Source organism: Cetorhinus maximus, chromosome 14 (assembly GCF_964194155.1).
Source record: "Cetorhinus maximus chromosome 14, sCetMax3.hap1.1, whole genome shotgun sequence".
NCBI classification, from domain to species: Eukaryota; Metazoa; Chordata; class Chondrichthyes; order Lamniformes; family Cetorhinidae; genus Cetorhinus; species Cetorhinus maximus.
Window position 1 is genome coordinate 91,204,753 of NC_135892.1, and position 14,942 is coordinate 91,219,694.

Genomic DNA, 14,942 nt, shown 5'->3' on the forward strand with positions numbered 1-14,942 from the left:
GGAGGACAAAGAGGGCTAATCACTCATCTTCAGATGAGAACAAAGAGGAAAGAGGAGGGTGAAGATGGGGCATCTATTGCCAGACTAGCTGTTTACATTGCTGTAATGCCAGGGAGCAGTAGCATTGCAAAGGTTCACCTAATGTGAAACAAGGCAAATGAAATCTTTATGTTTTCTCGCACCACCAGCCCCAACCACTCCTCCTCCAGTGACATTCATGACATTTCTGATGAAAGGTCATCGACCTGAAACATTAACTCTGTTTCCCTTTGTACCAATTTAGCCACCAATTTGTTTGAGCACAACTCCAGAAGCATACAATAATCTCAATTTTTGGCCTTTGCTGAGGAAGCAGATCTGCAGGGATGCTGCAATTGGCTTTAGCATACGTGGGATGGGAAAGGATTAAGAAGTACCCCAGTAACCCCCACCATCCCCCTTGATCTCTACCCTTTGCTGAAAAAGACATTGAGGTGAAGCCAAGATTCAGATTGGACTTAATGTCCCTGTGGCAGAATACACACACACTAATTTTTATTTTCCTCACTGTTTTGCCTTGTCAGATTCCTGTTCTGCGTCAGTGAATAGTCTACTCTTGGTTCTCTCTGAAAATTTTTCTGTTGCTGGAACCAAGAGGTGTGCAGTTGGCTAATCCTCTTTTCATTCTTTCCTGGAAGAAGTGGCTAATCTCTGCTCAGCACCTTCCAAAAAGTGACATTGTACAGTTGAGATTAGAAATTCATCGCACTACTCATTTTGGGTAAAGCTGTCCTGACATGTATTAATGTACAAGCATTTAACAGCTTGGTTTGAAGGGCTTCCTTGCCTTCTGTTTTAACAGGTGTTAATCTGTTTTATGTTAATAGTGCTCAGGATAACTTCACCATTTGTCCTGCTACTCTTTTTACAACATCTTAGAGCTATAAGACATTGTGTAACCCTTGTCATAACAGTTCATTATCGGCGGAGAAGAACAAAGTTGACGTTTCGCGTCCACATGAGGACTCGAAACGTCAACTTTGTTCTTCTCCGCCAATGCTGCCAGACCTGCTGAGTTTTTCCAGGTATTTCTGTTTTTGTTTTGGATTTCCAGCATCCGCGGTTTTTTGTTTTTATCTCCGTGAAAAGAAAGAATTTGCATCTATGTAGCTCCTTTCAAGACCATGTGTTGCCCCAAGTACTTTTCAGCTAATTAAGTACTTTTGAAATGTAGTCACTGTTGTAATGTAGAAAGTGTGGTAGCCAATTTGCGCACAATTAAGGACACAGAAACAGCAATGGGATTTTTGGCCAGATAATCTGGTTTATTTGATGTCGTTTAAGGGATAAATATTGGCCAGAACAGCAGCAGAACTCCGCTGATGATTTCTGTACCTGACAGTGGTCAAGTATGAAGCAACACTGGTAGATAACAAAAACAGAAAATGCTGGGAAAACTCAGCATCTGTGGAGAGAGAAACAGAGTTAACATTTTGAGTCTGTATGACACTTCTTCAGAGCTACTTCTCTTCTCCAGCAGCATTGAGTTATCTCATCTCAAAGCTGTCCTTGTCCCCAGTTTCATTTTATTCTATTCGACAGCACCTTAACAAGAAACTTTTCCTCTTCCTTTCAGGTGTTAAGGAACTCTCCAGCAACACTGGTAGATGTTCAAGAATTCATTATTTGACCTCTCAATTGAAAATAATTTGTGCCTTTAGTGGTAATCAAAAATATGACAGGTGCCTGAGCTGCACCTTGGTGTTCTGGACAGATCATGCCAGTATACAATATTACATACTGCTTTTCATGAATATGCGATTCAGTTACAAAACTTCAAATGCAGAGTTGATTTTTTTTTATAACAAGAATGTTGAATCTTAGAAAACACAATACAAAGTCTAAGACTTGCCTTTTGGTAATGCAGTACGATTTAGCTATATTTATGTGCTCTCTGCAATCACATGACAAGTTTTGTGTGGCATCTATTCTTTTTGCTTGCAGCTGTCTCATAGTGTTATGCCACCTCATATACAAAGAAGGGAAGGAGGGAAAGAATGTGAACTTTATACAACTTAAAACTATGAACAAAGACCTGACTGTTAATAACATACTGAATTTTTTTCAGCCAAGACTCTATAAATCTGTTATTGAGGATGTCATCAACAATGTACATGATGTTTTCCTTGAAGAAGGCATTGACGATCATGTTCTTAAGGATCTAAAACAGGTATTTGGTTCTCTTGTTACCTCAAAAGTCTTAGTTTTCTACTTCACTTTTCTAAACTTAGACTGATTATGTATATGGCAATAAAGCTGCTTGACCGGGACATAAAAATATAAGGACATAAGGAATAGGAGCAAGCGTAGGTCATATAGCTCCTCAAATCTGCTGTGCCATTAAATAAAATCATGGCTGATCTTCAAACTCAACTCCACTTTCCTGCCTGATTCCCATATTTGTTGATTTCCCATGAGTCCAAAAATCTGCTGATCTCATCCATGATAAATTCAATGACTACTCATCGACAGCCCTCTGGGGTAGAGAATTCCAGAGATTCATGATCGTCTGAGTAATATAGTGTTTCTTCATCTCAGTCTGAAATGGCCTGACTCCTGAGACTATGCATCCTAGGTCCAGAACCTACAGCCAGGGGAAACAGCCTCTGCAACTACTCTGTCAAGCCCTCTTTTCATGTTTCAATGAGATCACCTCTCACTTTCACAAACTCCAGAGAGTATAGGCCCATTCAATTCAGTCTCTCCTCACAGGACAACCCTCCCACCGCAGAAATCAATCTAGTAAACCGTATTTGCACCTCTAAGGTAAGCATATCTTTCCATATGAATGGAGCCCAGAACTGTACACAGTCCTTCAGATATGGTCGAACCAAAGCCCTGTACAATTGCAGCGAGACTTCTTTACTCTTGAATTCCAATCCCTTGCAATAAAAGCAAACATACAATTTTCATTCCTAATTGCTTGCTATACCTGCATGCTATCTTTCTTTGCTTCTTGTACAAGGGCACCCAGATCCCTCTGATCGGTAACATTTAACAGTTCTTCATTTAAAAACAAAATCATTTGTTTTTCTATTCCTCCTACCAAAGTGAATAAACTCACATATCCCTACATTATACTCCATCTGCCACCTTCTTGCCACTTACTTAGCCTATTTATATCCCTTTGCTGTCTCTTTGTGGGTTCTCCACAGCTTACTTTCCTACATAACTTTGTAACGTAAACAAACTTGATACATCACACTCAGTCATTTCACCTAAGCCGTTAATATAGACTGGAAATAGCTGAGGCCCAAGCACTGACACTTGTGGCACCCATTGTGACGCCCTGTCATCCCTAAAATGACTGGTTTATTCTTACTCTGTTTTCTGTTGTTGAGTTATCCTCAATCCATGCCAATATATTAAACTAATCTCATGAGCCCTAATCTTGTGGAACAACCTTTTGCGTGGCACATTGTTGAATGCCTACTGAAAATCCAAATATACTACATCCATAGGTTCTCCTTTATCTGCCGCACTCCTTACATTCTAACAAAAATTTAATTGACCTGTTGAACATGATTTTCCTTTCGTAAAAGTGTGTTTACCTTGCCTAATTTTATTTTGAAGAAATTTGAAGATGAAAATAGGATATTGAACTTGATGCATTGGGGAGAGATTGACAAGGATCAGGGGCGATGGGTGCATTGTAGAGTTCTGTATATACCGGATAAATTCACTGAGCTGTAGAGTTCTGTATGTACCGGATAAATTCACTGAGCTGATGAGATAAAGTCATATACCTCTGTAATAGGAAAGTACAAGACTGAAAATGGTTACAATTCATCTGCCCAGTTCAAAACAGCCCTCCATCAGTTGTTTGCTTCCTCAAATATCTATCCAGTTCTCCATTGAATCTTTATCACACTACTTGCTTACAATACCTAAGACAAGTAGTTTTGTTTGTAAAACCTTCTATATTTAAGAAAAAAAGAAAAAAGTTAATGTTTTTCATTTCCTGTGTAAACCTACTTTTTCTCCAAACTCAGAAGGAAGTTCAAGTCTGCAAACATTACCCTGAGCTTTTGGTGGCCTGCCATTTTATATTTTCCACCTTGCTCTCATACTGACATCTCTGTCTTTGGCCTACTGCACTGTTTTAGTGAAGCTCAACAACTCAAACAGTACCTCATCTTTGATTATGCACCTTACAGCCTTCCAGGCTCAACATTGAGTTCAGCAATTTCAGACTGTAATCTCTGGCCCCTATTTTGTTTCCTTTTCTTTGCATGTTTCAGTTATCTCTTATTTTTGCTTTCAGACAGCAGCCCACCTGCTCACTATGTCTTCCACATATCTTCCTTTTGCCCCCTTTTTCCACCCACCTTTTGCTCAAAACCTATTACATCTCTAACTTTTCCAATTCTGATGAAAGGTCATTGACCTGAAATGTTGCCTGACCTGCTGAGTATTTCCAACATTTTCTGTTTTATTTCAGAAGGAAGACCCTTTGTTAAGCAGTATTTAGCATTATCTTAGGCCCTGCATGCCAATCAGAAAAAGTCTAAGCTGGTACTAGCTGAATATTGTTTTGTAATCAATAGGCCTAGAACATAGGGGGTAGGTCATTGTCACCTACTCTGCATTCAACAAAATCATGGCTGACCTGTGACATAACACCATCTTTGCCCGATATCCTTTAATACCTTTGGATAACAGGAACCTATCAACCTTGGAATTAAAATTGACAATTGACCGAACAGCTGTTTGTGGAAGAAAATTTGAAACTTCTATCACCCTTTGGGCAGAATTTAATGCCCTCCCCGTGGCAAGTTTTGGAGGTGGGGAGACATTTAATTGGGAGGGAGGGTGGAGATGCCACTGCCTTCCCACTGCCCAATTAAGTCTGGGGTGGGAAGATTTATGGATGGGCTTCCAGCCTAGAGGCTAATTGAAGCCTTTAAGTGGGCATTTAAAGGCCTGATCCTGCCGCTGCTGGTATTCACCATCCGACACTGGAGTCGCCACATGGGGAGCCCGAAAATCAAACCCTATCAGGCTCTTCCCTGATCAGGGGAACTGGCATCAGGAGGGGGAGCCCTGCTGAGAGCCACCCACTTGTCCTTTCTTCCAAACCCCTCCCCGCAAACTCCATTCTGCCCTCACTCACCTGTGGTTGGGCCCCTCATTGATCCTAGGCCTCTGTTGAGTACATTACCAGCAGCAGTCACTGCTCTCGGGGTGACAGACAATGGAGAGCTCTCTTGGTGGGGGAAGGGGATGGGAAATTGTGATTTCCGTTCCCGGGGTCTTGATGGGCACTTACTTCCGCTGGGTCTTCCCCAATGTCGACGTGGGGCTCCTGCCGGTTCTCTAGCCAGTGGGTGGGACCTCCATTGCCAGCATTAAATTCTGCCCGTAAAAGTGATTCCTGACTCCACCCCATTCCATTGGCCTTATTTGGTTATTTTCTGTAATTATCCGTGACATTTTTATGATCTATGTACATGGAACCCTAAGCCTCCTTTGATCTCCACTGTTTCTATCTCTTCACAATTTAGATAGTACAGCATTCACCAAATTGATTCTTATATTTAATAGTTATGGTGTTACAGTTGAGATAACCCTTGAATTGTCTAGCACTGATGAGCTGATTGCTTTATATATTCAGTGGTTTGCCATTAAGTTCCCTGAATCTTGTCATAAACTTATAAATCAATTTTTGTAATTGTTTTTAATCTTTTGTCTTTCATGCGATGAGCTTTGGGAGAGCAAACTTCTGCAGTCCCGAGCTGTGGAAGGCTTTTTCAGGGAGAATAATCACCAGCAGATCATGTTGGAACTCCAGCAGCAGAAAACTCATCAAACTGTACACACATCATCAGGTTTGCAACATAGATTTTTTAAAGTGTATTTATTATTTACTTCAGTAATGTGTCTTCTTCTGTGTCACCTAGTGGATCTTCTGCTTTTTTGCATTAGTGGAGCAATAATTTTTCTAACCAGTCTCATGGTCCAGGAGTGAGATGGGTGAAAAAAAGAGTGGAGTGTTTGAGAAATTTTAAACATGGAATAACATCAGTGCTTCAGAAACCTCAGCATCCTTTTAAAGAAAAACACGTAACTTATTGCAGTGACTTGATTATACAAATGAGAAATAAATACAAGGAAGTTAATAGAAACACAGGCATAACATATAACACATTTAAATTTGGACGGAAGAACTGCAAAAATGTAACACTTAAATCTATTTACAAAGAATATGACAAAGTGGAGTGTTTTGTCCATTTTTAAAAAAAATCCCTTCAAAATATTTAAGGTTAAATTGAGAGATTTTCTTGATCTTTTCTCTCAGTAAATGTTAATTTTTTGGGAGAAAAGTTGGAAAATGAAGATGGAAATATGTTTCACTGGGTCTCTACATTCTTTACATTGCTCTGAGATGTTTGGTGCTTCCAGGCGCAGTGGAACGGGATTTGTGCCTGTAATAATCTCCAGCCCCTTCCTTGTTTGGTTGCACTGTGGGAAGCGTATTCAGCTTGTTGTCTCATTGGACTTGCTCAGTTTAACCTTGCCCTTGAAAGGAATGATGACTGGCTGGAAGCAGGTTCTTGGAACGTCAACATACAGCTTTGAACACTATTGGGAAGGCAGGTGTTTTTTACTTGTTTCAAAAAAGCACCTTTTTTATACCCCTTATCCTCGTTTAAACTTCAGTAAATTTTTCTGACCCCAGGCAGTAGTTTTCCACTCCCCAGCCATTGATTGATCTAGACTTGTGGAAGTGCTCTGTGACGCACGAGTACACCTAAAGATATGACCTTGTAAAAGCCTAAGCTAAAATATTGTATTATTTTCAATATCTTTCAAATGTTTAGAATGTTTTGTTTTATAACAGATCAGTGTTTAGTATTAACTAAGTCTGTAATGAAGCCAAATCTGCTATCTAGATTCATTGCTACTGTTTAATTTTAACATTGATTTATGTTGAAATAAATTTGATTTATTTATCGTAGTCTAAGCTACATAGTTTTTAAAAATAGTTGCTATTGGACTAAGAGAACACTTCCACATTTCCAATTAGGAAATTACAGTTACTAGACTATTATGTTACACTATATTAGATATTGTGCGATTAAGACCACATTTAGACATGTAAGGAGTGAGAGGGCTCCATCACTAAGTGCTACTTTTATGCCCAGCCCTAAGGAATAACTGGCACCATGCAAACATCATAGCACACCCATCTAAACGATCCATCAGCTGATCACCTCAACCGGAGCCGTGCTTAACTACAGAATTTGGGGAGTGCGAGATGATGGAAAGGCATAGACCAGGCAGACCTGCTTGTTAATTGTATATTAATTAATTGTACACAGCTGGTGGGCATTAACTACTTGTGCTCCTATAAATGGGTACAGACTGAAATGGTAATTGGCGGGGTTAGAAGGTGCAGATGTCCTTCACCACCTGGCTTTCTGAAATATAACACTGGTTATGCTGGATCAGGGAGCCCTTTTCTCCAACATCATGGTGTAAAATTACCTCCGAGAAAAGAAACAAAATTATCAAGTGATATGTGGTGTCTGGGGTGGTGAAAGAGTAGGAGCGTGGTTTGGCAAAGGAGGTCAGGATTGGGAGAATTGGGCTACCCGAAGCCCCATCTGCAGCATTGAGAGTTTGTTGGGCAAATGATGCTAACCATTTGGCATTTCCACTGTAATCAGTTATAAAGTTGCTGCTTCTGACACATTTAAGCATGTTGGCTACTTCAAGTAATTCAGTAAGTTTTTTTCCCCCACTCACCAGTATATTGATATTTAGATCCCTCCATGGATCATTCTGCATCTGTGGCTGTATTTGTTTTGTTTTTGGGTCTCAATTGGTTTCATTAAATTATATCATAAGGTTGTAGACTTCGCCTGTCAGCTAGTATAAGTAGCGAGGCATTTCCTTCAATGCTGGAAATGAAATGAGTGATCAGTCATGGGGGGAATGTGGTCAAACACAATTAGTGCAAGCTATATTTGGAGAGAATCTCACCTTCCATTCACTGCTTGCTGTCATGTATGTTGCTCTAATGGTCATTTCAATCCCAAACTCAGACATTTTCTATTCCTGTTCTCTCCTGGTGTCTCTAAAAGATGATGCATTATCCAATACTTATAATAGCTAATCACATTGACATCAATATGCCTACTAGAAGTGGTGGGGACTGTATTGAAGATTGATTGCATCAGGTATGGATTAGACTTTAGATTTGCACATTTAATATAGTTATAAGCTTAGAATTCAAAGAAGTTCAGAACAAATTTCCAAACAAGACTGGTCAATTTTCACATGTATGTGATTTCAGAAAATCCATTTCACATATACATAGGGCAGATTTAGCATCAAATTACAGAACTGCTTCCAGTAAAGTGCTGTACAGTGTAAAAGTATTGTTATGACTGATTAAAAGTAACTTTGTTAGATACTGAGCATCAGCAGGCCTGTCTATATACTGCACAAGAACAATGTTACAGAAAGGAAAGATCAGAATAAGCCTGTTGCTAGCTGTAGATGGCAGTAGTCACACACAATCGACCATTCAGATTCTATCATTTAGCCAAATGCAAACTCTTTCAGTTAAATTTGTATTTCTGAAAGTTGTTCAAATTATGAAAAGGGTTGAAAGCTGCTTTTCAACCCTTATTACACAACTTTTTCCCTTCTGCAATTTTCTAATTTTCTCCCTTGTTCTAATGGTGCTGATGTGCTGGAGTTCGGTTCCATGAGTGTGGCCAGCTTCCGTTACAAGTTAAAACAAAAATACCTGGAAAAACTCAGCAGGTCTGGCAGCATCTGCGGAGAGGAGCACAGTTAACATTTCGAGTCTGAATGACCCTTCAACAGAACTAAGTGAAAATAGAAAAGAGGTGAAATATAAGCTGGTTTAAGGGGGGGTGGGACAAGTAGAACTGGATAGAGGGCCAGTGATAGGTGGAGATAACCAAAAGATGTCACAGACAAAAGGACAAAGAGGTGTTGAAGGTGGTGATATTATCTGAGGAATGTGCTAATTAAGGGTAGAAAGCAGGACAAGCAAGGTACAGATAGCCCTAGTGGGGTGGGGTGAAGGAATCGAAAAAGGCTAAAAGGTAGAGATAAAACAATGGATGGAAATACATTTAAAAATAATGGAAATAGGTGGGAAAAGAAAAATCTATATAAATTATTGGAAAAAAAAGGGGGGGGGGAGAATCGGAAAGGGGTTGGGGATGGAGGAGAGAGTTCATGATCTAAAATTGTTGAACTCAATATTCAGTCCGGAAGGCTGTAAAGTGCCTAGTCGGAAGATGAGGTGCTGTTCCTCCAGTTTGCGTTGAGCTTCACTGGAACAATGCAGCAAGCCAAGGACGGACATGTGGGCATGAGAGCAGGGTGGAGTGTTGAAATGGCAAGCGACAGGGAGGTCTGGGTAATGCTTGCGGACAGACCGAAGGTGTTCTGCAAAGCGGTCACCCAGTCTGCGTTTGGTCTCTCCAATGCAGAGGAAACCGCATTGGGAGCAACGAATGCTGTAGACTAAATTGAGGGAAGTGCAAGTGAAATGCTGCTTCACTTGAAAGGAGTGTTTGGGCCCTTGGACGGTGAGGAGAGGGGAAGTAAAGGGGTAGGTGTTGCACCTTCTACGGTTGCATGGGAAGGTGCCGTGGGAGGGAGTTGAAGTGTAGGGGAGGAGTGGACCAGGGTGTCCCGGAGGGAACAATCCCTGCGGAATGCCGCCAGGGCGGGCAGTTTAACAATTTTAGATCATGAACTCTCTCCTCCATCCCCACCCCCTTTCCGATTCCACCCCCCCAACTTTTTTTCCAAATAATTTATATAGATTTTTCTTTTACTACCTATTTCCATTATTTTTAAATGTATTTCCATCCATTGTTTTATCTCTACCTTTTAGCCTTTTTCGATTCCTTCACCCCACCCCACCCCACCCCACCCCACCCCCACTAGGGCTATCTGTACCTTGCTTGTCCTGCTTTCTACCCTTAATTAGCACGTTCCTCAGATAATATCACCACCTTCAACACCTCTTTGTCCTTTTGTCTGTGACATCTTTTGGTTATTTCCACCTATCACTGGCCCTCTATCCAGCTCTCCCCCCCACCTTAAACCAGCTTATATTTCACCTCTTTTCTATTTTTACTTAGTTCTGTTGAAGGATCATTCGGACTCGAAACATTAACTGTGCTCCTCTCCGCAGATGCTGCCAGACCTGCTGAGTTTTTCCAGGTATTTTTGTTTTTGTTTTGGATTTCCAGCATCCGCAGTTTTTTGCTTTTATCTTCCGTTACAAGTTCTTTGTGTGAAAATAGTCACCTTCTGTTAGTGTACTGTTGATTTGGATGGACTGTCTGATCCTGTCCTCTTCCCACTGGCACACAGTACAGATTAAATGAGGATCACTGGGTAGTGACCAAGGGTGGAATTCTGGTTGTTTTTTTTCCCCTGCCCTTACCCACCGCTGTACTCTAGGCTGCTGACTGGAATGAAACTTGAGACCTTCCCTGTGTGGCTCAGCTACATCCTGTGAGTTATTGGAGGAGACATGTAATTTCAGCACTTAGCACAGGCTCAGTCAAGTGTCAATGTCTTATTAATTACATTGTTAAGGTTTAATGGCAATTACATTGTTAAATAGGTGATGGATATTTGTACATAGAAGGGGAGAGCTGGGACATTGGAGGATTGGAGTAGTGCTGAATGATCCTAAATAAATAAATTCTCTCCAACAAAGGAAGCAGTCGTGTCTTAGTTTTAACTTCATCAATCGGTGTGGATCCGATTAACAAGAAGCATAGAACAGATAATTGCTGCAGATAAAAGCAGAAAATGCAAGTAATTAGCAAATCAGGCAGCATCTGTGGAGAGAGAAAAAGTTAACGTTGCAGTTTGATGACCTTTTGACCTGAAACATTAACTTTGTTCCTCTCTCCACAGATGCTATCTGTCCTGCTGATTATTTACAGCATTTTCCATTTCTAATTCAAATTTTGAGCATCTACAGTATTTCGCTTTTGTCAGGTTATTGGATGCAAAGCCTTTGGGGTGGTGATAATTTTCACACTGATTCCAATGCCTGATTCTCCAATCTACAGTCCCATTGAGCAATGAACCATTTTAGCAGTCTCCCTTCGCAAAATTACCCTTATGTTTTGAAGAACTTGTGCTGATCAAGGTGAATTTTGTCAGTGTTTTATCTGTGAAGAATCTGAGTGTTTTTTTTTAACTCTTTGTCACGCCGGCCTGAATTTTCATCCATGAGGTGGGTAGTGGGAATCGGGGAAAATGCCCTCCTTGGGAGAAAGTGCCCACAAAGGTGGGACCTTCATTGCTGGGGGCAGGCGTGGGTTGGAGTTGGGCCAGCCGACCTGGGAAAAAGTTTGGAGGCAGCCATAGGGTTGCTGGGTGCTGAGGCGGGTTGTTTAAAAGGCTCCCAATGGTGTTGTGGGGCTTTGTCCCAGTTAACATGAAACACAAGGACCCTGCAACCCTCAACCCCCCCCATACATTCTCCATGCCCCATCAATGCCACCTCATGCCCCCACCCACCTCCTATGGCCCCTCATGCTCTCTCTGCCAAGCTATGCCCTTCCATTGACCCTCACACCCTTATGACCTCTCATACTCCCATTGCCAAGCTATAGTACTTTCATGTCCATTCACCTACTATAGAGCCAATGAATCATACAGATGACAATAGCACGGGCAAAAAAACTTTTAAAAAAGTAATTCATTCAAAACTTTTTACTATGTTTAAGAAAAGTCATTTCATTTAGAAGGTAATAAAAGTGTCAATCACCCAGACCCTTTAAGGTATCAATAACAAAAACCACAAGCTTTTGAAAGGGCTTAAGATTTGTAAATAAACATTGTGAAATTGACAGCAGAGATCAGATAACTTGAGCTGTCAATCAAACATTTTCTGTGGGGCAAAGGTGTTTCAACAAGAGTAATCCTTCTCTGGGCTCTCAGCCAAGCATACATAATGAAGCTTGGATGGGAGACCAGCTTGTTGAAACAGCTGTGCCCCAGAAAAAAAACATTGTTTAATTGACAGCTCAGGTCCTCTCATCACTGCTGTCAATTTCACAATATTTATTTACACAAGGTTAAGTGGTTTCCAGGGCTTGTGGTTTTTGTTATTGATACTTTTATCTCCACAATGGAGCTGGCCAGATTGGGAGTGCTGGATGCAGGCTTTTGAGAGGACCCAGCCTGCACCCTTTGAAGGCATTCCGAAAAATCAGACAGCCCGGGAATGGAGTCTGGAACCCTGGAATCGGAACCTGCCATTCATTTTTTAAAGGGCTCCCAAGTCATCCAGACCTGGTGAAAATCCAGGCCGCAGTGTCAATTTCTAACACTTTTAAGTCAGGTATTGTATAGCCAGCCCCAGAGCAAAGTTGTCGCAACACTATCCCTCAGCTCTAACCTCAGAAATCATGTGTTCATTTTCATACTTAGTGCACCAGCAACCCTTTGGCCTTTCTCTGTGAGATAGCTAATTAATGACAATTATGGACAGTTTTGTGCTGTGGGATGATGTGCAATAGGAAGAGGTTGGTGTTGCTCAAATGTATTCTGTAAAGATTCAATTAGTTAGCTGATTCAGAACATGGCAATGTATTCAATCTGAACAGAATTCAAACCCAGCAGGCATAAAGCCAGAATCCAACCCAATATGCCACCATCAGTCCATGTTCAAATGCAGCAAGACAATATCCAGGCTCGGGGTGACAAGTAACATTTGCGTCACACAAGTGCCAAGCAATGACCATCTCCGACAAGAGAGAATCCAACCATTGCCCCTTGATGTTCAGTGGCATTACCATTGCTGTAGCCCCCACTTCAACATCCTGGGGATTACCATTGACCAGAAACTAAACTGGACTAGCCGTATAAATACTGTGACTACAAGAGCCGATAAGAGGCTAGGAATCCAGTGGCGAGTAACTCACCTCCTGACTCTCCAGAGCCTGTCCACCATCTACAAGGCACATGTCAGGAGTGTGATGGAATACTCTCCACTTGCTTGGATGAATGCAGCTCCAAAAACCCTCAAGAAGCTTGACAACATCCAGGACAAAGCAACCTGCTTGATTGGCACCCCTTCCACAAACATTCATTCCCTCCACCACCGACGAATGGTGGCGGCAGTGCACTACAAGATACACTGCAGAAACTCCTTAGGTAGCACCTTCCAAACCCACAACCACTACCATCTAGAAGGACAAGTGCAGCAGATACATGGGTACACCACCGCCTAGAAGTTTTCTTCCCAGCCACTCGTCATCCTGACTTGGAAATATATTGCCCTTCCTCCACTGTCACTGGGTCAAAATCCTGGAACTCCCTCCCAAACAGCACTGTGGGTGTACCAACACCACATGGACTCCAGTGGTTCAAGAAGGCAGCTTACCACCACCTACTCAAGGGCAATAAATGCTGGCCTAGCCAGTGATGCCCACATACCGTAAATGAATTTAATGATAAGTGTTACTTTGGGGCCAGTCTGCAAATGCTCCTGTTAAGGAAATGTTTCTTTTAGAAGTAGGCTACTTTAATAAACTCCACACACAGAAAAGAAGACTATAGAAGAGCTTTATTGTTATTTTGTTATTGCCAGAACAATATAAAAGCTGAGGATGGGGAATGTCTCAGTTATTGTTTTGAACATCTTTACTGAATTTGTCCCTACTGCCATGCTAATAATTTATCACTGAATAAAGAAATACTCCCTAAAATTTGTTTCACAGTTGCTTCTCACTAAATTTTATATTGCCTGATTTTACTTATCCAACTCATTACCAATGTTCCTTTTAAGCTGTACAGTCACAATTCCTGAAATTTCCCATGCAGGCCCTGCACAGTTGATTTCTTTAAGTTGCAGCAGGTGCATGGCCATGCAAAACAATTTAAAGGTACCGTACAACTTAAACAAATCAATGCACCAACATGCTCCAAAAGAAAGTGGTTATGTTGTTCTTTGCCATTTGTATACCATGAAATATCTTGTGTCCCTCAGTGATTTCCCCAAACCTCATGCCCCCACTTCTGTCTTTTTAGGTTCCAGTGTTTGTGTTGTCTAGTTTTACTTCATTACCTATTATCTTTGCATTTGTTTTTCTCTTTACTTTCATCCTTGCTTGTTGTGTGTTAATCAATATTAAACACAACACTCCAAATGTGGTGTAGCCACTGCATTATAGCACCTCAGCATAACTGCTCGACACCTTTTTAATTGATTTGCCACATTGAAAGTGATGAAATAAAGCAGCTAATTTTGGAAACGCAGTGAGTTACAGGAGAAATGGGTTAGGGTCTGGGCACCTATGACACAGGGAGGGATTGGGGTTTTGTTGATGGGGCAGAAGTTGACAATGGTGGTGTCTAAAGTGTGCTTTTTGAGGAGGGGCTGTTTTTGAAGGGGAGGAGTCAGTGATTCAGAGCTAGAGTGAATAGTGCTCTGGGGAGGGATTGTGACGAAATGAAGGAAAGGATACAATGGAGCCATCTACAAGAACGACTGACACTCCAGCCATATGATAAAAGGGTTATCCTTGTCCTATTGTTTAAACTTAAATACTGGGTGATTTTGGCAGAGGAAAGCAATGCATGCTTGTGATTGAAGTGGTCAGACCAGATCTCTTAATGGATCACTGTGCCAGTTATGAACCAGATGCATTCAGGTTTGCACTCCCCACACCTGAAGCAATGAAAATGGGGGCTGTTCTAAGGAAACAAAAGGGCTGGGAAACAAGAGCATTATAGATACAGATGAGGAATGGCCAGATAAATCAGTAGCTTCAGAGGTTTCATTAAAAATAGAGGGCCAAAGTGAACAAATTTGGAAACTTGAGAGTCCAATGCAACTGAATGGTGGGTGGGGCACCTTTTTCCTTGGGCAAATAGTG

General features: G+C 41.3%; 1 protein-coding gene across 1 annotated transcript in view; it reads left to right on the top strand.

Moving 5' to 3' along the window:
• ston1 (stonin 1) overlaps positions 1–14,942 on the top strand; it is a 122,150-nt gene that overhangs the window by 60,348 nt on the left and 46,860 nt on the right. The window contains exons 5-6 of the mRNA XM_078556367.1: positions 2,108–2,209; positions 5,744–5,867. Coding sequence (XP_078412493.1) covers positions 2,108–2,209; positions 5,744–5,867 — 226 coding nt within the window. The remainder of the gene's footprint in view (positions 1–2,107; positions 2,210–5,743; positions 5,868–14,942) is intronic.